General features: G+C 41.4%; 1 protein-coding gene across 2 annotated transcripts in view; it reads right to left on the bottom strand.

Annotated features, from left to right (window-relative positions):
• Positions 1-25110, bottom strand: part of SLC12A2 (solute carrier family 12 member 2) — a 54083-nt gene extending 28973 nt beyond the window's left edge. For both annotated transcript variants that reach the window (XM_064735387.1, XM_064735388.1), the window contains exons 1-9: positions 24287-25110; positions 8691-8810; positions 7595-7670; positions 6967-7062; positions 5175-5314; positions 4341-4451; positions 1362-1470; positions 822-949; positions 650-734 (exon numbers count right to left, since the gene is read on the bottom strand). In XM_064735387.1, the coding sequence (XP_064591457.1) occupies positions 650-734; positions 822-949; positions 1362-1470; positions 4341-4451; positions 5175-5314; positions 6967-7062; positions 7595-7670; positions 8691-8810; positions 24287-24787 (1366 nt within the window). In that variant the 5' untranslated portion in view covers positions 24788-25110. The remainder of the gene's footprint in view (positions 1-649; positions 735-821; positions 950-1361; positions 1471-4340; positions 4452-5174; positions 5315-6966; positions 7063-7594; positions 7671-8690; positions 8811-24286) is intronic.
• Between the last annotated feature and the right edge of the window lie 1903 nt (positions 25111-27013).

The raw sequence follows: 27013 nt of genomic DNA, 5'->3' as shown, positions 1-27013 counted from the left end.
GACTGGTACCAACCCCAGGGCAACTTCTACAGAGGACTTCAAACAACTGTGGGCTGGGAAAGACTGGGAAGAAAAGACTCAGATCAGTCTCTGATTATTTCTCCTCTTTACAGCAGAACACGACACTTCCAAAAGTGGGCTGATGAGAACTGAAGGCCGTTCTTGGTCTCCTCCCTCAGCTGGGGAATTACTGCTCAAACATCCTCACCACAGTGCTGTCTGATCATCCCACAGCTCCCTGCAGGTATGTGGCTGATTACCATAATCCTCAAAACAACACAGGTGTTTTTTTCAGTGGGTATTTCCTGAAAACACGCTTTTCTAATCCAGGGATTATCCCACTGCTAAACTGTAAATCCATTAACGTAAATAACTGCAACAATGAGGCAACACCGATAGAAGTCTACTGTGATCTTCTGCCTGAAGTAGTCAACTTTTCTTAGAAAACCATCAGTTATTTCATGAAATTATAAAACCAGCTGAAAACTGAATCTCCCAACAGCAAAAACAAGAAACCTTTGGCTATTACTTTCCCGTGCAAGAAAGTCAATTACATAACGACTGTGCATAACAAATTACATAAAACCAAATCAAAACACGTCCTTAGAACAAACGTGAAAGGAGAAAGTTAAAAACATTCTCTATTTACCTACAGACACTGCAATTCCTGCGTAAACCAATGTAGTGATTAAGATGGCCAACAGTGTTCCTTTAGGTATGGCTGACTGAGGATCCTGAAAGAAAAACGTCAGTGGACAGTGATGACAGAGGTCAATGGACACTTGAGTGGTCATGGAAAATGTCTTTAATTCACTACTCACCGCAAGGTCTCCCGAGATATTTGCACCAGCAAGTATGCCAGTTGCAGCAGGGAAGAAAATAGCAAACACAGAAAAGAAGGTTTCCTCTTGTCGGAAATCCGGCCCAAAATTCTCCATGAATATGTCGGCTGCAGGGGAAGATTTAAGTCTGTGAATATTCACATGGAAGCTGAAGTATGAACCCATTCCAGCCACTATCAGACCAGTAAAAAAGCTGACAGTCACAGGACTTTCTTAAAACTAAATGTAGAACATTTAAGCCCTAATTCATCACTTCAACTCAAAGTCAACACAGTGAACTTAAGCAGATTTAAATGTAGAAAAAATACTTACAGTATAATCCAGCTTTTTTAAATTTAATATATATTCAATATTAAGTAATACTCAAGTTTTGACCCAATTGCGGAAGTGACAAGCAATCAGGAAAAGTCTCCACAGTTAAACAAGACTATAAGATATACTAGATGTTTAATTTAATAATAGCAGCTTATTTTGGAAAGGAAGGAATTGTTTACCATACTGTAAACTGTTCCAACATACCATTGTAACCAAAGAAACCTTTGGGCTTCTTGCTCTCCAGAGGAATAAATGTTCCTATGACAAAGTCTCCTATAGCAAGAATGAGGATCACCAGCAGGACTATCTGTGCCTGAAACACAATGACTGCTGTCAGACAGGAGAACTTGTTCTTTTCATAGTATCAAGTGCTGTGCTATAAAATGTAAATGTTTACTTGATTCCAAATTCAGCTTCACCTTCTCAGCATGTTCTCTGCAAAAAAATCAGGAAAGCTGGAGAGAACTTGTACAAGGATTTTTAATTATGAAATAGGAATAATTTCCAAGTTCTATGCCTAATCAAAAAGGTTTATTATTGCTAAATGCCTCAAAAATATACTTGTAGAGACAAAATGCTTAAAAGAATTAATTTCTCATATATAAGCCTTCCAGAAGGAATGTATTTGAGGAGATTCAAGAAATTTACATGAAAATAGCCAAATGCCAAACAAATGCTACTACTGCATTAACTAGCCATGGTCATCCTGTGTCTTATACTTTAGTATGTGGTATTTTCTAAAAAATGTATTACATCCAGAATGAAACAGGTCTTGTTTCCTATTTTATGCAAGGAAATATTTTATTTTGCCACATTCTCATGTTATCAATCCTTAATAAGGAAATTAAATTGCAAACTGCAACAATTACTTGTTAATTCCTAGTTTTGACACTTCTTTTATTACAACTTAGATTTTTAGTCACTTTTCTGCAGAACTATTATAAACCCTACAAGTTGAACAAGAAGTATTTTAACCATCCCACACCTCTAAAGTGTGTGCAAAGATAAATCCAGGCACTGCAGGGATGGTTCAGGTCTTCCATTAAAATAAGCAATCACACTGCTGTTATCTTTTGGGTGATTTGTTTCCTTAGAAAGGAATGCCCGTAGCTTGGGGAAAGCTATTCACAGACCTTTTTCAGGCCTAGGATCAGGAGCTAATACACAACATCACTGCGGCATTGTTCATGCCTTCAAAATAAAGTTTTCAGTTCACTCAGCCTCTCAGGAAAAAAGGGTGGAACTGTGATAAACAGAGCAAAATGGCCTGCAGCAGACTGAAAAGTCCACCTGAAGAAAAACAGTTTATGTCCTGTATTTAAATCGTTGTAAAGCCTCAAGAATAGGTGAGGGGTGTGAGGATACAGCTGGGTGCTTACAGAAGTCTTCAGTAAGACAGAAACATAAACATTAAGTTATAACAGAGCAATTGCCACAAGTGGATTTTTCCAGTAACTAAGGAAGCTTCTCCCTGAAGCTAGGGATGTTTGCTGAATATCTTACTCAAATTCCCAAGTCTGAAAGAATGGGCTTCTAAGACTTCAACACAAGGAGCTGAGAAGTGAACACTACAAACTCTAAAAACCCATTTTTTAAAGCAAACTTCCCTGGAATCAATCCCAGTCTCTCCTCACTTTTAGATCTGGTTCAAAGGCATTATGACAGATTTCCCTGCTCCATTTTCTCTAAGACCTGGCTAAGGCATACGAGAACACCACAGATCAAGATGGAGACACTGATGCTTTGCTAGGCTGAGTTCTGTTAGCCCACATGAAATGCCTGTTTGACAGGTTCCGTTGCCAATCATTGCTCCCACTTGCCTCATTCCATGACCGAGAAACCAAATCTTGACTTTTACATTGAGGACAGGACTTTTGAAAGCTATCCCTAAAATAAGGATGGCACTGCAGTAATACCACATTTCAGGTTTGATGTAGAAACATTAAACAGCGGTATTTTCATGCAAACTATTGTTATATAAATGCTCATGCTACACAGCAAAATGAAGATACTACTTGGTGACTTAAAGTGGCAGCAGCCAGAAGATCATTAACAAAAAATTCTTTCAAAACAGTTCAGAATAAGGAGGTCATCACTGTTTGCAGTTGGGTGTATAAAGAGAGCATCACAAATTCAAGTTACAGAAAGTGAAGGGCTACTTGAGAAAGGTAAAGAGTTTCTAAAGAAGTTCATGACCAGGTCAATTTCTGTAAGTTTCTTTTCTCCCCAGTAGATCAAAGCAATGCACTCGATCTTCACTCACTTCTTCTAGGAGCCCTATTTCTTGGAAGCAACAATGATAAAAACAATCCTCTCATTTTTATTATAAATAGCATCATCATCTTGATGAAGGAGCACAAGAAACTCACAATACTTCATGAGGAGGCTCCTTCAGCTGCCTCTCAGACAAGAAAACAGGAGCTATTGTGATATCAATATACATTGGGAAGGAAGGCCAAGTGAGAGGCTCTTCTCAATTTTTTTTTTTTTTTTTTTTAGCAAATTAAGGACAGATATTCAGAAAAAGCCTACAAAGTGCAGGCAACAGAGAGCAAGCTACAGTGCCTCATAATGCCAAGCAGAAAACTGGTAAGGCAGAAGAGCTTCTCTGTTAAGACCTCTTCAGTCAGAGCTGACCTAAGAGTGAGGTTTTCCCTCCCACAGATGCATCACCACCAATGCTCAAAATCCTTCTCCATGCTGGGTCTAGTGAGTGCATCCCACCATCTGGCTGTTTCCAGGTGAAAATCAAACCAGAAGAGAGTGAAAGAGAAGGGAAGCCAGCCCATTGTTTTTCATCTTCCGAATCTGCCTGAAGTTCATAGTAAGGGAAAATTCCCAGGCTGAAGTTCTTACCTTCTCTTGTGCTGTAACTGCCCAGAAGAGGGAAATGCCATTAATCTATTTGACAATGTCATTAAGAGTGGATTATGCTGGAGTTTAGGTTCTCATAGATGCTTAAGCTTCCAGTGAAGTGGTTTAAGATTTGAAATGCTGCTCAGAGCTGCACATGCTAGTGCCAGACCAAGAGCTACTGCATAAAAGTCAACTCGGTTCTAATGTACCATCAAACAATACTGAATACACTGAATACACTAAAAATAAATCAGACAGCTAAGGTACAAAAATGGAAGCAAAATTATGAAGCAGAGAATTAAAAAAAAAAAAAAGGGAATTCCTTACTTTTGCTTCCCACTCCATTCCTGCAATGGAAATACCCAGCAGTATAACCACTGTGATAGCTCCTATGATTCTGATATCATTCATTTCATCGATCATCAATGTTCCATTTTCCTAACAAAGCAAACAAAAAAATACACAGTCATATACTTCATCAGGTAAATATCTTCCCTAAAGAACAGCATTCTATTCACTATAATTTATTAGTAGTTTACCTGCACACCACAAATTTACTGATTGTAAATTCCCTTTAAGGATACAAGTAATTTGGGTTTTGCCTTGTTTTTAAATCAATGAATCTTCCAAATGGAAACAATAGGGACTGTTCAGCCTGGAGAAAAGGGAGACCTTACTGCCATCACTTAGTATTTAAAGGGGGCTTACAAGAAATTGGATAGGGCTTGTGGTGACAGAACAAGGAATAATGGTTTTAAACTTAAAGACGGCAGATTTAGGTTAGATGTAAGAAATATTTTACAGTGAGGGTGGGCAGGCCCTGGCACAGAGCAGCTGTGGCTACCCCTGGATCCCTGGAAATGTGCAAGGCCAGGCTGATGGGGCTTGGAGCACCCTGGGATGGTGAAGGGTGTCCCTGCCCATGGCAGGGATGGCACTGGGTGGTCTTTAGGGTCCCTTTCAACCCAAACCATTCTGTGATTCTACTTGGATGGGGGATGAACTAGGTGACCTTGAAATGTCTTGTCCAAAGCACACCATTTTGTGATCAGATGAATAAAAAAAACAGTAAGTATATACTTTATATACTCAAACATTCTATATGAGGTGTAAAACTTTATAGATAAAGTATAATCAATATAAGCAGTGTCATCCACAAACCTTGAGTAACTCCACAACAGTCTCTGCAAAACCAACAACATACATTGCCACTGCCACAGCATTGGCAAATGCAAAAATCAGTCCTATGGCACCACCAAACTCTGGCCCCAGACTTCTGGAAATTAAGTAATATGCTCCTCCTGAAAGAAAAAAAATACAAATGACAAAGAAGTCCTCGACATGATAGAGCTTGTAACAGACAGTCATCAGCCCTTTAACATTTACACAAGTCAGAATCTACTCACTCTTTATTCCCTGATGTATTAGAAAATAACCCTTAACTCAGATAACATCTGTCCCCTTAACTTAGGGACAGATGTGCTGAAGTTTCAGGAATGTATTTCAAGTTCTTAGGAAAAGAGACCAGGTGGAAATAACTATAAATGATGCACCACATCATATTATTGCATATTAGGTATGCAACTAGTTCTGTGGCTAAAAACTGTAGAACACAAGCTGCAGTATAACTGGGCTTTTTACTTCAAACTGCCCAAAGCACTTGTGCAGGCAAGATCAAGCAAAGCAGACTGCAATAAATCCACTAAAGTTCCAAGCTTCCAAGACCTGTTCCTAAAAGCTCTGCTTATAATGAATTTTCTGCCCTCCAATGGGACTCTCAAGAGCCTGCTCTTTGTACTTTTGAGTGGAACAAAAAAACAACAAATCCCACATGACAAATGAAAATCTGAGTATCTGGAACATTACAGGAAGGTAAAGTTTAGAAAACGTAGCAAAGGCTTATTCCTCAAACTTAAGGTTAAGCTTTCTAGAAGCAACAAAACCCTCCAGCTCCAGTCTGAAATAACAGAGTGCATGTAAAAAATCTGCAACAGAAAATACTTAATTTCACTGCCTTGGACTTTTTGCGGAAATCCTGTATAAGTACCCAGCTTTGACATCTTCTGTATTTCTTATGCAACATTAAAAAAAATTTACTGTATTACAACATTTTCATAGGAAAAAATGTTCCTATGAAATCTTACAGTTCTTCCAATTCAGGACTTCAAATTTCCTAATGAAGTACTATTTTTCAAGAACGACTTAAAAGAAAAAGCTCCTATATGAATGCAAAAACCTGATATACATAATATAATTAAAGACCAGAAAGGCATTCAGAAACTTAAGCTTGACATAACGCTAACAGTCATAGCTGATTTTTCCCATTGGGTCTGTTTACTTTGCGAGAGTGAGGCTTTTCTCTTCATTCTTAGTATTAATGAAGATAGTTTTATAACCTCCTACTTTAGTCCTACCACATTTTTTTCCTAGCAGCAGTCTTGTAATGTCATGAAGCAGTCTGATCATGTCAGAGGCACCAACCATTTCCAAAAATAGCTGACAACACCACATAAACCATGGAAGAGAATGAAAACCATCACCCTCAGGAAAGCTGGAGCTAACAGAGTTTGCAGAGTTACTTGTGTGAAGGTTTATTTCAGGACATAAACACACTCTTAACCAACCCGTGCACCTCAGGAGAATATTAAGACCCTACTCCATAGCTGGATATGTAGCCTTAAAAACATCTGTATTACAAAAATTTACACCAATCAAGTTCCTTTTACAGCATAAGAGCAGGGTTAAATCTAAACTAGTTTAGATTTAAACTAGTTTAAACTAATTAGATTTAAACTAGTTTAAATCTAAATAGTAGGCTATCTATTGACTTTTTGTTAATTACGTGACTGTTTAATCACACACAGAACACAAGGAAGGCTTTGCTCCTCAGCAACACTGAAGTGTGCACTCCAGAGTGAGGAAAGCTTTAAAAACCTCATGAAAATAGCATTACCTCCTCTTACAAACCCATTTGTGGCTATTGCTGAAGTAGACAATCCTGTAATAGTTGTCACAACAGTGGCCATTCCAATAACCAAGACAGAGAGACCTTTTGGGAAAACAGATGAAAACACTGTAAGCCCTGCAGCATTAAAGAGTACAAACCTTCAACTTAATTTCATTTAAATACTCAAGTCTTGCAAGTAGAACACAAATTTACTTTCAAGCAAAAGGCTTCCTCTTTGCCCATAAGGATAAAAATAAAATTGGGCAAAGATTCTCTTTAATCAGCAAGGTAAGAACTCTATTCTACAGATCAATCCAACATTTAAGTTAAGCCTTTGGAAAGATTTGCTTATATACTACACAGTCCATATGCAGAGTTTAATAATAAGAGATCAAAAATTTATCTCTACAGTTCACTGAAGACTTGCAAATGTAAATTTTAAAGTACTTGCCTTGTACCTAAATAAAAAGGTCTAAGTAACTGGTTGAAGTTTTTGATAAGATAAATTACCATAAAAATTGGCAATATTAAGGTAATTTCCTATTCCTGTTTGAAGTAAAAGCTCAGGATCAGTATCTCTTGTGGATCACATTTGAAAGTCACTGAAATAAAATTACGGCATTAGTATCCATACCTATCCCAGCTTGTCCTACAATCCATGATAGTCTGATGAAGAGCATCACACCCCAAATATTTAACATACATCGTACCTAGGATAAAGCAGAAATGTAACATAGATTGGAAATACAACACAGATTGCATCTGCAGTAATTTCCATTAATTCTTCCTTTCAGTTTTTAATGTTCTTGAAATTATCTTTCTGTATTTCCTCACTTTTAAAATTGCAGTATTTCCTCACTTTTCAAATTATTTCACAAGAATATGATGTTATCATAAAAGTTTAGGACTGGTTTAAAAAAAAGGACTTTAAATATTATTAAAAAGTTACTACCTTAAACACAGAGTTAAGAGTAGTTCAATATCTACACTTGCAGTATGCTACAAGCAAACAATAATAATAATTTAGATTCTAACCTTTAGGATCCAAAATTCACAATACAGAATACACGACTTAAAATATACAGGAGTGACTATAATATCATGAGGTCTAAAACCCCAGTCTGCATCTCCCACAAACCTCTCTCTCTCAAAAAAAAACCAAACCATGCACTAAAGCAACACCCTACTAAATAACTTACTCTTCTGTACCATTTGTATCTTAAAACACATATGCACAATAAAAGGATGGAGAGGTGTGCATTTTTTTTTTTAATTCTTGTATTTACAACTCTCAGGTCTCAATAGAGTTTGCTTTGTTCAGAATTTAGACAGGAGACTAAAAACAGATCTTGGGTCTCTCTCTTCCCTAAAGAGGAATATATCAATCCTACAGAAAAGGAGATAACCTCTCCAAACCACAGAAGTACAGCACACATTTTTCTACGACTATCTTTTTCCTTCTTGGAAATCATGCAATGTAAAAACTCTTAAAACCTGTGTTAAGAAACCATAAACCCTTAAGAACTTAAAGCCCTGAAGTACTTATTGCCTTAAAATTCAGCTGAAATAGGAGAAACCCTTCATAAAATTATGGCATTTATCACACCTCTCATGCACGTAATCTTTATACTGCACTATCACAATGCCTGTCAACAAAGAAGGTGGTTGGCAAGATTTGTAAGAATAGATCAGCACCTGCAAAAAACTGAAGAACCATATATCAAACTTACCAGCACACCTTTTATCCAGCCAAATTTGACCACCCCTTTGCTGTCGGGTGTGTAAGCAGCGGCTGCATCCCCAGCTGGTGTGCCCTCCTCACCATTGGCATAGCCATCCTCAAATGGCTCCTTTGAAAACACAAAAAAAGTTTTTGTGTCACTGACAGAGCAGAGTGGGCATGTGAAACTTATCTTGTAAAAAAAACCACCATCTTTTACAGAAAAATAAAAAGAAAGACATGTCAGAAGTTTTGAGCTGCTCCTTTATGTGCCTTGCATGATGCACATCTCGGATTTAAAGGAACATACAACAAACTTACAAGAGCAAACTGTTAACAGCCAATGTGGTAAGTATATTCAAGAATTAGCTCCAGATCCGCAAAAAAGTCAAACACCTGGTCTGTAGAAAAAGAGCTGGAAGATTTCAAATGCACAAGAAATTTTACTTCTTATGTGAAAGCACAGACTGCTCTACCACAAGTTACTGGTCTCTGCTGTAGCATTTCCTGTGGCTCAGACATAGCTGTCATTTGATCAATTTTTCAGGAAATAAATTATTCATTTCCCTGCAAACTATTCTACTACTCTTTGTAAGGTGATGCTGCCAGAAAGAAGGATGGGAGATTGGCATTTCAGGGAAAAGGAGGGAAGAGAAGTCTCTTCCCAAATACTGCTCACCATTTAAATGGGAAGGATCACAGATGGAGACAACACTAGCCCCACGGACAAAGGCCAACTTACGTCTTTTATTTACAATTCAACTCTCAACTTCAAAGATGCAGAAAACCTCAACTTTAAGCATAATTGAAAATATATGTGTATACACACACATATATGCTTGCTTTAAAAGCAATTTTGCTTTACCAAGCCAGGCAAGCACCAGAACATTTGAACTCAAACATTTCCTACACTTGCTATAAGAAAGCAAGAAGCACTCTAAGCAGTTTATCCAAGGAAACAAGTATTAAGAATGGATACAGTAGAAAGACCCTGAACAACATTCAACAAACCAGCTCAAGCAGCATACTGCAAATCAGCTTGCATCTCAGGGCTTAGAAAACATTTTAACAATTAGAGATTCAATCCCAACAAGGTAAAGAGCAAAACCCACATTTGCTAAGTAAGACACAAAACAGAATGGACACAAATAAGGCTTTCAAGTGTATGCAGGGAAAGAATAATAAAGATTAGGGTGAGGTATATTACCAAATTCCTTCTACTCTTGCTGTATTAGGTACCAGATACATCCTCAGCACAGGGTTCAGAGGAAATATTTCTACACCTGTCAGTTATGGTGTCCTCATATGCTCTTACTATCAGCAGTAAACATACAAACCAGACTTTTAAAAACAGATAATGTCAACCTTATCCAAAGGTCAGTAGCACAGGCTCATGCCAGTGCTTCTCTTACTGATGTGGAATTATGAAATTCCCATAGAAACAGATACACCTGCAACACATCTGGTCATCCTGTAAGGCACAAGCCTTCCACTGTTAGGTAGAATCAAGATCAGTTTCCAGATCATTACCTTTAACAGTTTACTCTCTTAAAGAGCACATTATATTGCATCCTAAGGGATTACAATTAAAAAAAAAAAAGACACCTTCTGTGTTATATATATATAAAAAATATTTGTGTGTGTGTGTGTATGTGTGTGTTTATGTACTATATACACTAAACAGAGGACAAATAGAAATCTGACCAGGAGTTACCCAGTTTGCTGAACTGCAGCTTTCCTGCTGTAATGGCTGTAATTCTTGAGAGATTTGCACAGCCTTTGACCAGATGAATCTATTGATTGCTGATTATTTGTATTCAGGCACTCAAGCCAAATCAAGTAGTGGCACGTAATCATTTAGAGTGGTAAGAAGAACAGTGAGGACCAGAACGAGAATTACAGTGCTGCTGCATTTCAGAAATGCTGACCTGCCTGAACCAGCACTAAGAAAACATCTCCTACTCAAGCCTGAGGTTCATGCCAGAAGAGGATGAGCCGACCACCTACCCTGCTCCAATAGCTTAGAAGTGCGAAACAAAATGTAAAAATCCCTCTAAGCATTAATATATCCCTTTATGACTCCTTTCAGGAGTGGGGAGGAAACAGAGAGAAAAAGATGCATTAAAACAAGGGGCAGATTATAAACATGTTCATCACTATGCCAGAACCTCCAATCAAGCATGAGACAGTACAACCACTTATTACTTGCTCATATAAAACCCATTCTTATTCCTCACAGAAAACCACCACATTATACTTGGAACAAACTCTATTTTAAACCATTACATAAAAGGAGTCACATTCAAATTATCCAAACAATTTTTAAGCTTTGGCCAAAAAAACTTGCCAACATTAGATAACATCTTCTGCTATTACAACAACACGCATCATGTCTGTAATAAGAAATAACAAAATTATTCTCTGAGAAGACTGGTCAGGGAGGATCATGGAATGGTAGGAAGAATCTTTATCTTCATGTCTTAAAATAGTGAAATTTGAATAAAGTGGTTAATGCCTTGGTTTTTTGGTTTTTTTTTTTTTTGAACAAGCTTGGAGTTTGTTTGCTGCACAATCAGGTTTGGTGAGAAGGTAGAGAAATATTTGTATCTAGTCTAAGAAAGGATCACATACTTCATCATGTGAGCATGGCGGGCCAAGTATTGGTAAAACCTGCACACATCGCCAATGTGATCCCCAAATGTCACCCCAAAACCTCACCCACCATGTGGCAGCTACACATTTTCCTGCAGTGCTCAAACAAGCCCACAGCTCAGCCTGTTGTGTGCTGGGGAGGAGATAATGGGTCACAACTGGTATTCTGAGTTATCAGTTACCAGATCAGCTCCAAGATACTGCACACTGTGAACACAGGCAAGTTTTGTTCTGTATGTCTCGTCTCTCCACACCGTGCAATATTTCTTAGGAAAATATTTTGAGGCACAAGCAAAATGTAATAACTGAAAGGTTATTCCTGGTTATCATCGCTGGTGGGTGCCCAATAAAGCAGCACTGAGAACAGATATTACAGAGTGTGGGCACAAAGGAATTTCACTCCAGAAGGCTCCAAGTTCAGCCCTCTAAGGCGACCTTAAGAAAGAACCACTGTGGTCTCAGCTGTAAATCAAGCAGGCGTAGTATTTTTCATGCTCGTGTTCATGAGGAAACAATGCTTCTACTCAAGTCAGACACTGAATGGAAAAAACTGCCCCAGCACTATTTTAGAACAGCCAATACATGCACGATAAGATCTTCATAAACAGTAAAAAACACTAACACACTGTGGGTTTGAAGGGGGTGTAACAGAAGGGGAAAGAAAAGGGGGTTTAGCATTTCAGACCATAAACAATCTTATTAACACAACTCTTAAAACAAAATAATCAGTCCAAAAAGAGTAATGGTGTTCATGTACGTTGTTATGGGAAAAATAAGGTATGTTTACAAGCTGACAATTCTGTCACACACTGACAGGACTTAAGACAAGCAACAGTTAATTTCTGCTCCTACACAGATAATCTACTATTTCATCTCCAGTGTTGGATGATAACAATAACTTATTTGTGACAACTGTGAATAGCCTCCACATCTATTAGACATAGATTAGTAATGAGAAAATACTTGATATTTTGGTAGAGAAGATCTGAGATTTTTCACAAACAGCCTGTAATACACTGGTCCATCAAAAAGTTCAGTAAAAATTGCTTCATTTATGAGTTCTTGATAGTGGTCTATGTCATGCAGCATAATTTTTTTTTTTTTTTTTGTGGTGAACTTATCTAAATCCCATCTTAATGGCAACATACTTGGGCTATGTTGCATTGTATGAGGTAATACCAGAATAAACACACATGAAGTCTTGTTTCTTTTCAAGAATCACAACTTGGAAGCCACAAGTAAAGGGCAGGACCACCAGCAAGTTTGTATGTAAGACTATTTTCTGGATCTCCAGGCAGATTGCTGTCACTGTGAACTGCCTCATTTGGCATGTTCCAAGTAGTCACTGACTTCTGTAGCTAATCCCTCCCACTGCTATTAATCCTGTGCAAAAACAGGAGGCCAGAGAAGCACCTCAGACTACAGCATTTAACTACTTTTCCCATTCCTCACATTTGGCCAGCTACAGATTTAGCACAAGCCATGTAATATGGCATGGTTCTTCTCACAGAATCTCCCTGGAAAGGCTTCACAAAAGCAGTTTCTTCTCATCTTGGCAGGATACAGCACTGAAGCTGTTTTCAATAGTTTATATTATCATAATGCTAAAAATCAAGAGCCTAATCATTTCAAGCTGCACCTTCTGCAAAGAAACATAAAAATGGCCTTCCACTACACCTAGTCAAGCTGCTTACACTTGAAACTGCTTTGTACCTGCATTCTAAATTCTGATACTATATCCTAATATATACTTCCTTCTGATTACATGCCTATATTCTGTTAATGAGCACAGCTCTCTCATGTTTACTGAGAACAGAAAAAAGAATAAAGGAAGCTACCCTGAGAACCATCTTTGCCCAGAGAGTACTGACAGAACAATGCCATGCTCTCACACATCTCCTGCAGTCCCTCACTGTAGCTCACAGCTCCACTGCAACCTGTTCACGAGCCATTACAACCACAATTTCTTCTTTCCTTCTCCCCAAGGTTAATTTTGTAGGCATTGCCATTTTAAGATGCTCCTTGTTCTGTGGAAAGGAAAAAAGCAGTAAAATGTATTGATCCAGATGCAGCTGACCATCTGTCTCAGAGGAAGAATAATTATTTGAAGAGATTATACTCCCATATATCCCAACTCCAGTCCTGCACACTATTAAGACTACGGCTACAAAACTTGGTTTTTTTCAGAATTAACATAGTTCAAAACGTACATGAAAAAGAGTTTATAAACATTTGCTTTGATTTTTTTGATTCCTAGCTAAAGGACACTTTAGCCAGAGCACAGATACAGTAAAAATGACAGAAGAGAGAAAGCTATCAAGTTACATAAGAATTACTAGACCTTTTGCCTCAAATGATGGTAATATTCAAAGGATTTTTAAACACTACCAAAGATCATTTCCTTCAAAGAGCAAATGAACTTTCTGACTCTAGCTCCAACCACCTGTGACACTTCCAAGGAGCTGAATGAAAGACTTTAGAAGTGCTAAATGTATTTCATGCATAGAATAACTATGAATAATAGAATAATCCTGCTGCTATGGTGCTTACCTCTTATATAACAGAACTTTTGAAAACAGTCTGTACTGGTACAAATGTGATGCTGTCTGATAAAGAATAAATAATAAGCTAGGTATTAAATGCTGTCTGGAGGACACCAAGCCATACCAAATATATCTGTTCTTTAAACACTTCTTTTGCAGCGTGCTAATGTTTGTAATCATAAAATTCCCAGTTTTTGTCTACAAGTCAGTTTGATAAGCTGTTTTTATCTTTTACTGCTTTTATCTGCCCAGTTGTGAAAGAGATCAAGAGGACTGAGCTTCCTTTCCAAAACACCTACATCTCCACTGAATGGTTTTAATCACATTGTTGCCCAGGGACACCAGTCAGTCTTACGATCTTTACCAATAAAAGCCTTGAGTTTGGTTGCCTGAGATTCCAGAGTTATTTCAGTACTTAAATACACAGGAGGGAATAGAAGTTTCCACCAGTCTTTTGACTCAAGCTGGAGACACCAACTACTGTTTGTAACCATTTTTTCAGGAAATCACTTCTCAAGAGAGGTTGGGATACTATTTCTAATTTTGCTCGTAAACTACAAATCACAGAGAGCTTTTAACACTGAACTTGGACAACAGCTCTGCCAAGTCTGACAGTTTTCAAGTGGTTTTTATCCCTGTAAGGGAAACAAACAACTCCAAAGGGAGGAAGTATCACAGATAATGATTTTCTTAAAATCTTACTCTTTAGAAACATTCTCTTAAAGTACAATCTGACTGGTCAGTATTTTGTAAACTAGTCCTGCTTTCCTGGAAGAAAGATGGTGACAAGTATGGAAACTAAGAACAAGCATGCACAACTCTCAACTAATGCTTTGTAACTGGCCTCAGACTGATGAAAGAGCAATGAAAGTGTAAATTCTCAAAGATGTAACAACCTCAATCTCTGGGTTAAGACAGGGTTATCCCTCACTTAGAAATCGCTACTCAGAAAGCCAGTGTCTTCCAGAGAACACATGGAGCAACTGACAGATTTCTGATTATTTATTAGTTAAAAATAGTAAACCGAGCTAACGAGAAAGATTCAGATGCTCAGGTTTTTCAGGAGTTAATGGAAAGCTTGACTGATCATCATTGCTCCCGGGGGGAGGAAAACCCAGTCAGGTAGCACACAGAAAGAAAACATGGCACAAAGACATGTTCAAGACACCTCAGTCTGCCTAACATATTCTTAGCATTTTCTTTAAAGAACTCAAAGAATTAATACTATCAGGGAACAATGACTAGTCACTGCTGTTGACAGCAATTTAGAAATTTCAGCAGTCATATTAGATATTATACTACTCGGTTATAAAACAGGAGTGAATTACGAATTCTATTAGCAAATGTGCCCTAATTCCTGCCCTGGTGTCTTTACAGTCATAACTTCAAAAAAGCCTACTAAGCCATTAAATGGCATCCAGAAGTTACCTAGAACAGCAGGAGATAAACAGCCCAGAAAAAACACAGTCGGTTCTTAAAACTTGGGATTCCTTGGATTCAAACATGAACAGCTTACAATCATTGGTTACTCACCTCAATCAGAGGAAATCCTTTGTAGGTTTGCAGCCAAGAGACCAAAACTTAAGTGCTTTGACTATATTATCTTCTCTACAATTATACATTAAAATATAGTAGCAAATGCCTTTGGCATGCACTTCCAGAGATTTTAAAAGAGATTGCATCAAACTGAACATTAATGTTATCTTAAGCTGAAATTAAAGAGTGCTGTATTGTGATTGCAGCAGAGCAATTTTAAACAGAAGAAATTTATAGTTGCAATTAACATGTCAACTGAAGGATTAGCTATGTGTCTCTGCATCAGCTTGTATTTCTGTCTTGCACACTGCTTTTAATAGAGAAACATTAAACAGTGTGGTTTTTTATGTGTGTGCATATATATATTGTATATATAATGATTTTAAAAGCCATTTTTACTTTAATTCTTCTAAAGGGATAATCATCCACTCATCCCCCAGCTCTTCCATGTAGTATGATGTATTAACTAATTTAGCAAGACTTAATCAGGAAACTTACTCAGGCAATTGATTTCAGCTTAGTTGTAAATCCTTCCTTTCAAGGTGGTATACTTACAAATAAAGAGATTTGTTGATGAAGATTAGCACTACTTTAATGTCTTACTTGAACACAGTTTTCTTGACAAATCTCTAAGCTTATTACATGAAGGCTGCATCTCTCTGAAGCAGTTTTGACATGTGATAGAGCAGCAAAGTTTTGTTGACACCTACAGGTAGGCAAGACCAGTATCCTATCAGAAATATAAATAATATTCGCTTTTCCCCCCTAGCATAAACATTAATTAAAGAATGAGAGCACTCTGCAAAATAAAGAAAACTTCCCCACATCTTAAATCTTGATTCATACATCCCTCCTAAGCACAGGAGGGTATGAGAATTCTGGGCTGATCATGAAAATTACAAAGAAATGAGAAAATGGCTTTGTTCGGTAGCTTTGCAGGGTGGAAAACCCAAATGCTTATGGTCTGCACTCCCAGAAATTTTGTAGCTAAAATAAGGCCTTCCTGCCAAAAAACCAAAGTTCCCCTGCAAAAACAAGCCCAAATTTCCCTTTCCAGTCTCTGCAGTTCTGGTTAGCAGAAAGCTGCAGGAGGCATGACTTCCTCACAAGTGTAGGGGCAACCAATCCCTTCAGTGTAAGGGAAGGAAAGGGATGCAGTCTACTGCACACCTCAAGAATGCACCTTCATTTCTCCACTGGCGTGTGCCACCCTTCCCAGAACCATCGCTCTGCACCCTGAATGATCTACAGAAGCAATTATTCCTTACTGTGCACTGACTGCAATATTCCTTTGGATATCCATTGCCCTGGAAGGACACACTTCACAGGAAAAGTGGATCCAGGCTCTGAACACGGGTGGTTTTCACATGAGTATCTGAAACACAGAAGCCTGATACACTCCAGAATGAAGCAGATGCAGCACTTGATTGCATAAGAGCTGAAGTAAATCCAATTAGGAAGCCTCCTGCAGAGAAGTTTAGCATACTCAAGCGTAGTCCAAGAAATACAATGTTCTGCTACTAAGTATAAAAGAGAATTCATTTCAGTCTTGTCAAGAAGTTGTTTTGGACACATCAGATTTCCAAGTCATCATAGTTTAACTCCAGCAGCCCAGCCCCAAGCAGCCACTCGCTCATTCCTCCACCAGCAGGACTGGGGAGAGAACTGAAGGGCAAAAATTCACAGGTTCAGATGAACACAGTTCAACAGGGAAAGCAAAAACCACACACACAAGCAAAGCAAAACAAGGAATTAATGCCCTGCTTCCCATGGCTGGGCAGCCCCATCCAGAGCAGGGTCTCATCACATCACGGAGACCTGGGAAGATAAACACACCATCACTCCCCATGTCCCCTTCCTCCTTCTGCCCCAAGTTTTACACTGAGAACGTTGTCACCTGGTCTGGAACACCCCTTGGGTCAGCCTGGGTCATTGTCCTGGCTGTGTCCCCTCCCATGCACCCCCAGCCTCCTCCCCAGCGTGGCCACAGGAGGAGCAGCAAAGGCCTTGGCTCTCTGCAGATCATGTCCAGCAAGAAGAAAGACATTTCTGAATTATCAACTCTGTGTCCAGCACTGACCCAAAACAGAACCCCACACCAGCTACTGGGAAGGAAACAACCTCAGCCAAAACCACACACAAGTCATCTATTCTCCACCCCAAAAACGAAGGTTAATTTGAGGCATTCTTGCTCTTAACAGCTTTTGGTTTTCATCTACTTCTGCAAAACATGGTGCACTTTCTATTAAAGAAGTAGGAAACAGGAGCAGCAATATGCAGCAATAGTGAAACCCTAAGAAAATATCCTATTTCTATAAAAAGTCTAGCTCCAATGTAGTAAGTTCCTGAAAAATTACATTTTACCTGTTGGCTTACAACAGACTAAAAGCCCACTGAAGTAATCCTAAAAAAATAATTTAAAGTACCACCTGAATTTTTAATGTCAGCTTCTGAAATGCTGAATGCAGCTACAGCACAGCCCTGAGCCAGAAGTGAGCAGGGCTGGTACATTCACACAGAAAAGCACTCGCTGGCACTGGCACAGCACCACATTTCAGCCAAAGTTGCCAAACTGCTTACAGTTCAAAAGCAGTATTACTCAGAATATTCGTAGGAGCCTCTGCCATGCAGACTGACAGACCAAGTTGAGCAGCATCACAGCTCCTTCACAGCTGAAACAGAGCTATTTTCTTTGAATTTAAAAAAACCCAAACAACTGAATCATCTGAAGTAGGAGCAGCAGATTCAATGAAGGGAAGTTAGCTAACAAAATGCAGATGCAAGAGAAAACCCCTCTTATTAAAATGGAACTTTAATTTTTTTAGAATTTCTTTACTCTTTTTGTCACCTTATCCTTAAATCAGTCACGTTTACAAGGCACAGACCATACATCCAAGGTTATTTTTTATGCATAAATGAAATGTCAGTAAGTCTGTCAAATACAATCAATAGAGTGAAGTGCAGAAATAAATCAAAGATCATTCTGGATTTAAACTGCAAAAACTGGATAGCTCCCAAAACTATGAAAAGCAAATAATTTGAAGTCAACTAATTAAAAAAAATTTAATAGAGATCAATAACCATAGTGTAATTGCTATTACCTATACCAAGAAGTGGGGAAAATGGGTTTGGGGTTGCTCATGAATGAATATTGTATGAGGCTTTAGGAAAAAATCTCAAGAATTCAATCGAAGATGTAGTACAGTGGTTTAAAATTACTCCAAAGATACTGATCTTGCCAAGCTCCTCCTCTGCAAGAATATTCTTCAAGAATGAAAATCACTTGACATCTAATCAAGTACAGTACCAAAAGAGAAAAAAAGTTAATCTGAAGGTGAATTCTGCAGCCTTCCTCTTTAACCAGCTCTGAAACAGTCCAGTGGGAGTGTGACACTTTTTTTTGTAATGGTAATAAAGAGAAAAAAAGAAAGTGTGAATTTCATCTTTATATCACTACTGAAGTTTTACTCTGGGCTATACACATTATTTGTACAGCATATATAATTTATATTTGTATAGCACATGTATATAAAACTTTAAAGCAAATGAATATATTTATATGAGGAGTGCACACTCAGACGTTTCTATTGATGCCTGTGTGCAGTAGAAGCCTGAGGAGAACCCTTAAGTATTGGATCAGGGAACCGAATCACCACATGCACTACGAGATTTTGCAGCAGAGCGGGTGTAGGCTTTCTGTAAACCAGATCAGATCTGTATCAGATCCAACCAAGATCTGTGACAGCAAAAAGTTCACTCCTTTCAGCAGCAGTCCACACTTGTGCTGTGAGCTATATAAGCTGCTAAAGGTTCAGTTATTTCCAGCTTCCCTGGGACATTGAGGGGGGGAAAGCAGTGAGAACAATATTAGCAGTTTGCTGAACTTTAGCATTCCATGGGTGTTCTGGACTAAAGACTTACCAAATATTCAAAAGAAACAAGCACCAAGCAACATAAAAATACAAATTATAAAAGGTCTTTATAAAATACAACCCCTGGAACAGTAATTATTATTTACTGCTGCATACAGAGCAGTACACTCATTTTTTCCTTGATAAAAACAGTTGGGCATAAGTGGGGTATCAGTGCAAGCAAAATGAGGATTCCTGACACAGGCTGAAAAAGCATAAAAACATTCTTCTGCACGGTGCAAGTAAAGCCTTACTGAGTACAGGTGCATTAAGGTCACTGCTGTTTAAAAGTGATGAAAGAACAGTTACCAATTATAGGCTTCTGGGACACACAACAGCGCTGGGACCAAGTCTAAGAGAGTTTCCCTTGTTTAATTTTAGTACACTGAACTACACTGAAAGAAGATTCAAATTCTGCTCACATATATGAAGGACAGAACCAAGGAAATGTAATTTAAATTAAAAATAACCAAACTGAAAAAAGAAAGAAACCTCCAGACTGCAGACAAGACTCAGCAAGGTGGTTCAATAAAAACCATCTGCAAGAGGGTCTCAATCTTCCGTGAGAGGGAAGAAAGGAGCTCTTACACAACAGGGTCAGCTACCTTGATATCCTACAATCATCTTTTAGCCTTTTATGCATCTTTAGCTGAGTTCTGCTTTTATTACAGGCTAAGCAAACATAAGCCACGAATTGAAAGAAAATACAACTAAACAATTATTAGAGATGCAGCAGTTGTTCAACATTCTCAAGACAGAATGCAATTTTGTTAGAAAGCAGTGCCATACATAGACCTTTCTACTGTGCTTATGTTAAACATTTGAAGTCATCGGGTCAGAGAAAAAACTGCAGTGTTTGAGAAAATACTTAACAAAGCCCAAAAGACAACTGAAAACAATTACAGTCATCCAACTTGAGTACAAGCAAACAAACAAAACCCCCTCAATTTGTATCAGGACTACCAGTAATTGCCTTTTCTCTCACACCTGTCTCCAAATTCAAATGACAGGTGCACAGATTTTTGTGCGTGAGGATGCAAAGCACACTTGTGCTTTTAAATACCTTGGGATTTCTTTTTGTTTTTATTAATAATTTGACGCTGATGGGGATGGGGTGGAGGTGGTGTAAGGATCCTGCTCTGAGATCAGCTCCTTGCCCTGCCAGTGCTCCCGGTGAGGGTTTAACACGCAGCAGAGCAGAGCTGCCAGCAGAGGGCTTGGTTCACACCACATCCACTCACCACAGCTGCAAGCAACTGCATAGAGATCAAACCAGAACCACTCATACACAGCGAGATCTAGTCTTAAAGGAAAAAAAACAATCTCCCCAAACCACCCAATGCTAATCCTAAATTATTTCAGTGGGTTACAGTGTGCAGGTCTGAATACCCTAACAGTACACACTTGTCAGAACAATAATGTCTGTGATATTGTGACATGGTATTGATAAACTGAGGGGCACAAAGGCATGCGGGCAGTATTTCTACAGGCTGTATCTTGATCTACAGATGTAGCTGAGCCAAGAAAAGCTATAGGACAGGCAAAAAATTAACAAAAGAACGTTTTTAATCTTCCCATGGTCTGAAGATCCCCCTCACCCCTGCAAGAAAAACCTGCATGTCATGGTAGGCTGACTTCCCTCCCACTTTTTTGCTAATAAACACCCTCTCATCTCAACATTTCCGGACACCAGAGCTGCTGCAACACATTCGCTTTACAAGACAGCAACTGCAACAGCATCACCAAATTCTCTCTCTCATCTCTCTAAAACAGAGAGAAATCAACACATACCAACGGGGTAAGGAGCAGGCTGATCACCTTAGTTATCTGCAGTCAATGACATACTAATGCAAGGCCCCTCACCTGGAGTTCAAAATGATCAACCAAGGGCAGTGCTATGCAATTCATCCACCTCAGAGTACTGCATCACCCAGCATCACCCAGCTGTGTTTCCACAGCCAGTTTCAAGAACAATCTCTTTCCTATGAGAAGAGCCACTGCTGGAATGACCACACAAACACCTATCCCACCAGGACTGCAGGACAAACCCTTTGGAAATGGGACCCCTCCGGTACAAGTGTGTGTCTTCCCCAAACAGTCACTCTTCTTCCAACACTGCTTTTCTCCGAGAACAGAATCAACAGAAGTGTTAGACAGATGAAACTTCTAAACAAAGCTAAAGGAAAAGAAAAAATCAGTTCTATATTGGGCACTGGCATCAACAATGCTCAACGCTGCCTCACATTTATCTACTTATTAAAAGCAAACGGAATAGCAGGAACTCTAACTGCTGGATAAAATAGCTGCATTCAAAGCAGCGAACCATACCGCTGGTAAACAGCCCTGGATCGCTCTTTACACAAAGTATCTGCCACTCCTGATGCACTGGGTCAAGCACAGAGGCACAACAAAGGGCTGTGCAAACTTCATTGTGAGAGTGCTGGGATGTACCAGCTGCCTTGCACAGACATGCTGTACCCGATAAATTGGTACAGAACCCACAGCCAAAGAGCAAGGTTAATTCTTCAAGCCACTTTCCCAAATGCACAGCACTACTCAACAGCAGGGACCTGCTAGTCAGCAGGAACTGAAGTCACTTTGAGAACGAACACAAAAAGCCCCCTGGCAACAGTAAAAAAAAAAAAAAAAAAAAAAAAAAAGCACAACATCTTTGAGAACATCTTCCACATAAAAGTACAGCATCATCTTGATTTAAAAGTTATCAGGGCTCTGTGTTCGCAAACCAAGCACACAATCAGAGATGGGACGTGCTTGATAGTCCCGTGAGATTGACGTGAGATTGCCAGGAACGTAGGTATTCAATGCTATTAGCATTCACAACACACCCTTATTAAAAGCCTTTGAGTTCACAGCTTTATCTGGAAAGTGTTTTGCGAAGTTGGAAACAAAAATAAGGGCTACCCTTCTTCTTATAAGCCTAAGTAGCTGCTAACACCTCAATTGCTTTGGACATTAAACATCCTGCGACAGAAAACTTGGGTTACTCCACTGAACTTCAACTTAAAATTCTGAAGTTTCTATTGTGACCTTTTAAAAAAATTAATACTTAATATCAAATGCAACCAAAATTCCATATTCCACCCCAACATTTATTTAATGGGAGGAGGGGCCCAAGTGGACAGGGCATGGCTTTAAAAAAAGAAGTATCTTCACATGCATATCTATCCACACTGCAGAACGAATTAATGACATTTAAGAAATTAATAATTTGACTTAATTAATGCTCACTATGGGACTGTTTTGATAATGATCCTGTAATTAGGTTGTCTACCACTCCTCTGTGCCACAGACTACAAAGAAAATTCCTTGCCATTAATTTCTTCTTAATAAAGAAATTACAATTTTAGAAATTGTAATTCCAGAATATGTTCTATCCTGCACTGAAACATCTTAATGGTATCAAAGAGCTTTCCACAGTGCTGGAATATGAACACACTGAAAATGCCATCTGCCAGCCTTAGAAATCTGAGAAATGTTCTGCTTACAATGCTGAGTATCCAACACCTGGTCATCCCATCATGGACCGGGAGTCAGAAATTTGGGGGAGCAGGAGGACAGAAAAGCAGTGTGGTTTCACATGCACTATGAGCACACATACATGTGTTTTATTTATGGCACACGTGGCAAAAACTGTCAATTTCGATTTTTATACTAACTTAGAATCGGACCACAGATCATCATTTAGCTCCATCAAAAGGGGACCTGGAAGGCAGGAGTAATTTGCAGCGATGGTTAGTAATTAAAATCTGACATCTTATCTCAGATGTCTTTTTGCAATACACCAACCAGTTACTTCTATTGGAACAATTCCACAGTCAGTGTCAAAAACAGACTTAAACGATCACGAACACTCCCTAAAAAAAACCCCAAACCCCATATTATCAGTGCTGATGCACTGAGCAGCCCAATAATGGTGAGAAACGAGTAAATCGTAAAAAGAACACACCTTTCCTCAAGGAATTCCACCTACAAGGCGTGAAAAGTGGGATGCAAAAAAAAGTTCTGGAAACAAAATATTCGCTTCCTTGGAATGTGGCCCATGCATTTCTTTATTTCCCTAAACCCAGCAGAAAGACCTCACTCAAAACACAGGCTCCTGAGCACAGCCATACACCAATTTTCAAACGGTGAGGAAAACAGCACTGCCAGAGGTTAATCTTTATCTGGAGTTAGCTTAGTGATGATAGCTTAAAAAAAAAGAAAAAAGTCTAGGAAATTAATTCTACGTTCAGCTAAAGCTGGTCTTCTAGCCAAGGCAGCCTGCAATGCAAAGAAGGCTCTCACTGTCAACCCGTCTCAAATAACACACGGACTCGTAGTCCAAAATAGAAAAAAGCTTCAGACGCACAGCTCCGAAATGTTTCAAGCCTTGACGGCGCCGCAGGAGCAGCGCTGGGAGGGCTCGCTCAGGCTCCGCGCCCGTGCAGATCCAGCAGCATCCGACCCGCACACACAAACCTCCGGCCGATGCCAGAGCGAGCGCATCCTTATTTATTTACTTTTTTTTTTTTTTTTAGCGTCTCTACCAAATGTTTTCACTTCCCTTCCCAGACTGATTCCCACTGCGAGCCCCCGAATGAATATCCGAATCAATACCCTATCTGCTGGAGGCGATTTGGAAGTGGAAAACCTGTAAGAGATCCCCGCTCATTGACGGGGAGAACAGACCTACAGCTCTAAATACCTCTTGCACTGGGGGACCATCTCCCAAAAGCACGTGTGTGTGGGGGGATGGATACCACTGCGTCACGAAAAGACAAAAAAAAAAAATATATATATGTAACAGAACTGAGACGCAAGCTATGCACCCGCGCTATTTGCGCCTGCTCGAGGCTCGGCGAGCTTTCGGCTTTTTTCTATTTTTTTTTTTAAGCTTTTCTGCCGACACACTCCGAAAAGCCACCGCACCCCCGGCGCCGGGGGAGCCCGAGGGCCGCTCTCACCTTGTCCAGCTCATCGTGCAGCTCGGCCAGGCTGGGCCGGAGCAGCTTCTCGCCCAGGTCGGCGGCCGTGTGCCGGTAGTGGTCGATGCGGGGCACGGCGTCCATGGTGTTGTGGCCGAAGGTACGCAGGTAGTAGGTGTTGGTATGGGTATCATAGTAGTAGTGGTGGTGCCCGCCCGAGTGCAGGCTGCCCTCGCTCATCACCGTGTCGCCGCCGTTCTGGACGCCGCTCACGTTGCCGCCCTCCGAGCTGCCTCCCCCGGGCTCGCCGGGGCTCTCGCCGCCGGCCGACGGGTCCACGAAGTTCACCCGAAACCTGCCCTTGGCTTCCTCGCCTCCCTTACCCGCCGCGCCGATGTCCCCGCACGACTTGCGGGGCCCCTCGGCCACCAGGTCCACCTGGAAGCGGCTCTGGCTCGGCGTGGGACCCAGCGGCTTGCCCAGCGCATCCTTGGAGCCCTCATCCCCCGCGGACCCCGCTGCCAGATCCTTGCCCTCCATGCCTTCCCCTCGCTCTGCGGCCGCCACTGCTCCGAACGCCCCTCCCGGCCGGCGGCTCCGCTGCTTTAAGCGGCCGAGCAGCGCCCCGGGGCTGCCGCAGACACAGCGCCGCGCCCCGCCCCCGCCGCAGCGCCAGGTGACGGTGCCTCCGGTCCCTCCGCCCGATCCCGCTCTGCCCAGGCAGGAGCGCGGTCGCTTCCTCGGCTGGCGCGGCGGGAGGGATGCGGGGGGGAAAAAACCGGCGGCGCCGCGCAGGCTCCGCCCGCTCCCGGCTGCGGCGGAGGGGGCGGAGGGGGCGGCGGGAGCGCGTCCCCGGCCGGGCGGCGGCGGCTCCTCCCGCCCGCACTATGGCGGCCCCGCCGCATCCGCCCCGCGGCGCCGCTGGGAGGAGCGGGGGGGGGGGGGCGCACCGCGATCCCGCCCGGCACAGCCCCGCCGGCCGCCGCCACGTCTCGCGAGAGGAGCGGGGGGGCGCTCGGAGCCGCGCGGTGCCTCACGGAGCCCGGTCCCCTCGGGAACCCTCAAGACCCCTCAGGGACCCGCTCGGCCCCTCCGCAGCCCCGGAGCCCTCACGCAGTCCCGGACTTCGCATGCACACCCCCAGATCCCCACAGACACGCCCGGAGCCCTTATGCACCCCTGACATCCGATGCACACCCCCAGATCCCTTCAGACACTCCCGGAGCGTTCGTGCACCCCCAGCCTCTCATACACACCCCTAAATCCCCTCAGACACCCCCGGAGCGTTCACGCACCCCTGACCTCCCATGCACACCCCAGATCCCTTCAGTTCCCCGTCCAGTCCCTCACACGCACTGTCGGACTCATATACACCCCCAAATCTCCTCAGAAACCCCTTGCTCCATTACACACACCCACACCCAGAGCTCTCACGCACCGCCTGGGCCCCTCATAGACACTCTCAGTTCCCCTCACACACACCCCCAGAGCTCTCACATGCTTTGGTGCCTCATACAGCTCCTCGGACCCCTCATATACCACCTAGATCGCCTCACATCCCTCCTGTTGCTCACGCACACCCCCTGGTCCCTCACATACACCAAGATCCCCTAACAAACCCCCAGTTCTTCACGCACCCCACGAACCCCCTCACACCCCCCAGTTCCTCAGCCACCCCACAGAACCGCAGGACTGGGTTAGGCTGGAAGGGACCACACGAGGTCATCTGGTCCGGTCTCCCTGCTCCTCCGGCAGGGTCATCCCAAAGCACATGGCACCGGATTGCGACCATACGGCTCTGGAATGTCTCCAGAAACAGAGACTCCACACCCTCCCTGGACAATCTGTTCCCGTGCTCGGTCACTGCACAGGGGAGAAGTTCTTCATGCTCAGGTGGAATGTTCCTGTGCATCAGTTCCTGCTCTTTCTTTCGCCCTGGTGATTGACCATCACCAAACCGAGCCTCGCTCCATCTCCCTGGCACGCCCCCCCCCCATATTTATAAAGAAGGATGAGGTTTTTTCTCAGCTGCCTCTTCTCCAGGCTGAACAGGCCCAGCTCACTCACCTGTCCTCATCAGAGAAGCTCCACTGCCCCCATCATCCTCATTGCCCCTGGACATGCTCACACATTCCTTGGTTCTTCACACACCCCCTGCACCACACACACCCTGGACCCCTTCACACACCCCCTGGTTCCTAAGACACCCCCTGAACCCCTCACCTCACCCTGGACTCCTCCACACCCCATCCTGGATCCCCCTTTCTTACCTTCCAGCCCCTGGATCTCTGCCAATTGCACCGTAAAAACCACTTGCATAATAGATCTAATGTCAGTAATGCCTTTTTCTGTCTCCTCTGCTACAGCTTTTTGTCCCTGTTTTCTTAAAGTTATTCTTTCTCCAAAAGCATATATGGTTCTTTAATTTGAAAACTGAAGTCGTTCTGCCTCCTCGCTCTCACTGGAACATGAGTGCCTGGATAATCCATTAAAGCATATGAAGTTGGCTCTTTGTGAAAAGGAACCTCAGATGGGAGTAAAATACTTCAGCTTCCATTGTCAGAATTTAAACAGGGGCTCACCAGTGATTTTTCATTGTTTATTTCTGTTGTCTTTATACTTGAAGGTAGCAGCTCACAGAATATCACCAGAGGAGGTGGGCTATGTCTCCAAAACAGTTTCACCTTATTTAGGTTGCTACAAATCATCAAGCAAACATTCACTTCAGCCAGGCCTCTTGAGCAATGTCACCTCTTTATGTCAGTG

This window comes from Zonotrichia leucophrys, chromosome Z (assembly GCF_028769735.1).
Source record: "Zonotrichia leucophrys gambelii isolate GWCS_2022_RI chromosome Z, RI_Zleu_2.0, whole genome shotgun sequence".
Lineage (NCBI taxonomy): Eukaryota > Metazoa > Chordata > Aves > Passeriformes > Passerellidae > Zonotrichia > Zonotrichia leucophrys.
This window is presented reverse-complemented; position numbering and strand designations above follow the sequence as displayed.